The 2621-nt window shown below is 33.6% G+C and overlaps 1 protein-coding gene across 1 annotated transcript in view; it reads right to left on the reverse strand.

Annotated features, from left to right (window-relative positions):
• Positions 1–1498: 1498 nt before the first annotated feature.
• LOC107576090 (solute carrier family 15 member 4-like) overlaps positions 1499–2621 on the reverse strand; it is a 44435-nt gene continuing 43312 nt past the window's right edge. Inside the window, exon 6 of the mRNA XM_016262353.1 lies at positions 1499–2182. Coding sequence (XP_016117839.1) covers positions 2031–2182 — 152 coding nt within the window. The 3' untranslated portion in view covers positions 1499–2030. The remainder of the gene's footprint in view (positions 2183–2621) is intronic.

Here is a 2621-nt window from a genome sequence, read left to right on the forward strand (position 1 = left end):
ACAAATGCAATTGAATGTGTGAGATCACAAGGACTGCATATGAGCTAGGAATATGTGAGAGCTGTAATAAATGGGAGACTCATATTGAAACTGCTCTCTCAGACACAAACACTAGAGGTCAAATGCATTTTATTGAACAACAAAAGGAAAAAAACATTTCATTTTATACACAAAGCATGAAAAAAATTCACAATGTATGTTTTCACTGCACAAACTCAAAATGCATTTTAGAAAATGTCACATTTAATGACAACAGACTCTTTGAGGAAAACAAAATTAATTAACTTATTTAAAAAGCTTTAAATCAGCATTTAAATATGCCCAGTTAAAATGAATGATGCCTTTTCCTCATACTGTGTGTCTTTTAATATTTCACCATTTTTGATCAAATTCAAACTGCTCTAGTGTCACGTCGAACAACTCTGGCATTGAAGGCACAAGGTGCATCTATTGAAAAAGTGCAACACAAACCACAGGAACTACCTGTGTATTAAAACATAGAACCAACACAGAAGCATAATGGGAGTGTTGTTACTATTTTGTTAAGCTTGTGGTCAAAGCAAAGACAGCAGCAAAAAACAGGGTTGTCGTTGCAAAATTTGCATGAAAATTACATCATGCAAGACGCCCTTCTACAGCATGATGACATTATGAAGCTGAGGTATACGTTTTTATAGGATGTATCATAAGCCTGCATGTAAAACTCATGATTCTGTATACTCAATTATAAACATGTTATTTTTCACTAGAGATTAGTGCTAATGTAATTTCACTACATTCACTACCTCATTCAGATGAAAATCTGCGCTTGAGGTTTGTTGTTTATCAAAAATCCTAATACAAATCTAAAAAGGTCATGAATTATTACAAACAAGACGCAGGTGTTTCCAAAGGAAACACTATTCATATTCAGATATTCCTGCTGTAAAGACGTCAGCTGAGCTGTGTGCTTCATGATATCAGCACTTGTTGTGCAGATTCATAATTTCTCAGATGATACACTCATATCATAACCACTATAAAGAGCAATGGACTGCTTGGCCTTACCACTTATGATCAAAATCATTAAAAACAAGCTAGTAGAAATCTAATGCCTGATAAAATATCTAAAAGTGAGAAACACTTGTAATGCCACAGGTTTAGTACTAAAGTTACAAATTTAATCAAACTGTTAAGGACACAACTAAATGTGATTAAAAAAAAACAATTGTTCAAGTCTTTTGCACTTATGTTTTTTCCAACTACTTAACTGATGTTTAGGAAATACTGTATGGGCTCCTTGCAATTTATTGACTACCATCTGAAATGAGTAGCCAACCATATTTGTCATTTTAAACATCAGCCAATTAGCATCAACAGCATAAAAATAGAGCCAATTAGTATCTATTTCAAATTAAAATAAATAAAGTGACCAAAGATACACAACACAGTGCAAACGGTGCCTGAACTAAAGGAGAAGGGAAAAAAATGTTTTAAAAGTATTGTTAAAATTGTGTTAAAAAAAAAAAAAAAAAGTGTACCATAAAAACATGCCCAGAGGCACAAATTTAAATAAATCAGAACAGTATTGTCTTACCCTGTTGAGCATAAACTACAAAAATAAAAGGTTCAATAAATATTCAATTTAAAAACCTTCAATTTATGAGCAAGTAAATTTATAAATCTTGACATAGTCAAAACAACAAAAATATCAAATTTGGAACAAGTGTTGCCCAAAGTATACACTACAATAAACAAGCATTATATAATCCAGTTCACTGATGGAGTGGACAAACCTCATTTCCAACCATTTCATATGAAATTTGTTCTTTAGCTAATTATTGCTTTCTTTTCTTTTTTTAAATTGTCTTGTGTGTTTAAAATGGCAAGAGAATAGCCAATTCCAGTAAACGGGGTTTCAAGTTTCGAATCAAATATTTTAAAACCTCGTTTTTGAAATACTACGACGTTTAATATTTGGCAAATGATTTGGTGGCTGAGGAATGAAGGTGAACGTACGGCTGTGTAAGGCTGGTGAGGATGATGAGGGGTCATGAGTTGGTCAGAGTCGCCCTGTGGCTCGCTGCTTTGGGCTTCTGCTTGTCATACTTCACAGACACAATGAGGAAGACGAGGAGTGTGACTCCCTGAATGGCGGCCAGGAGGAAGAAGTAGTAATTCAGTGTGCACTCGTTGATGTTACCTACAGAGAGAGAGAAAAAAAGTGAGGGGGAAAAAAACCTCACTTTGATGTGAATTTCACAATACCCCAATTTCAGTAGTGGATAACAACTTCAGACATGATTTGGAGCACAGAGATCACACAACCTCTGTATACTGGTTGAAACAGAATTTGAGTATCGTTTCTTCAGGAGCAGGTCTCACATTTTTGGATTTTGATTTAAAAATAACAAGCCAAACAACAAAAACAAGCCAAGGTGATATTTCATATACTGTATTATATTTTTCAAAAATTATGATAAATGCAATGTGTAAACAAATGTGTCATTTACTTTGGACCTTCTGTTCATTTTAATCAGTTACTATTCCAGTAATTACACTTTCACTGAAAAGAAAAAAGCATGGCAATACATATTATTTTTCTTTAACTGATACTTCTTAACATCCTTCCTTTGCTCACT

The sequence above is a fragment of the Sinocyclocheilus grahami genome, unplaced genomic scaffold (assembly GCF_001515645.1).
Source record: "Sinocyclocheilus grahami isolate Dianchi unplaced genomic scaffold, SAMN03320097.WGS_v1.1 scaffold3199.1, whole genome shotgun sequence".
Classification (NCBI taxonomy): Eukaryota; Metazoa; Chordata; class Actinopteri; order Cypriniformes; family Cyprinidae; genus Sinocyclocheilus; species Sinocyclocheilus grahami.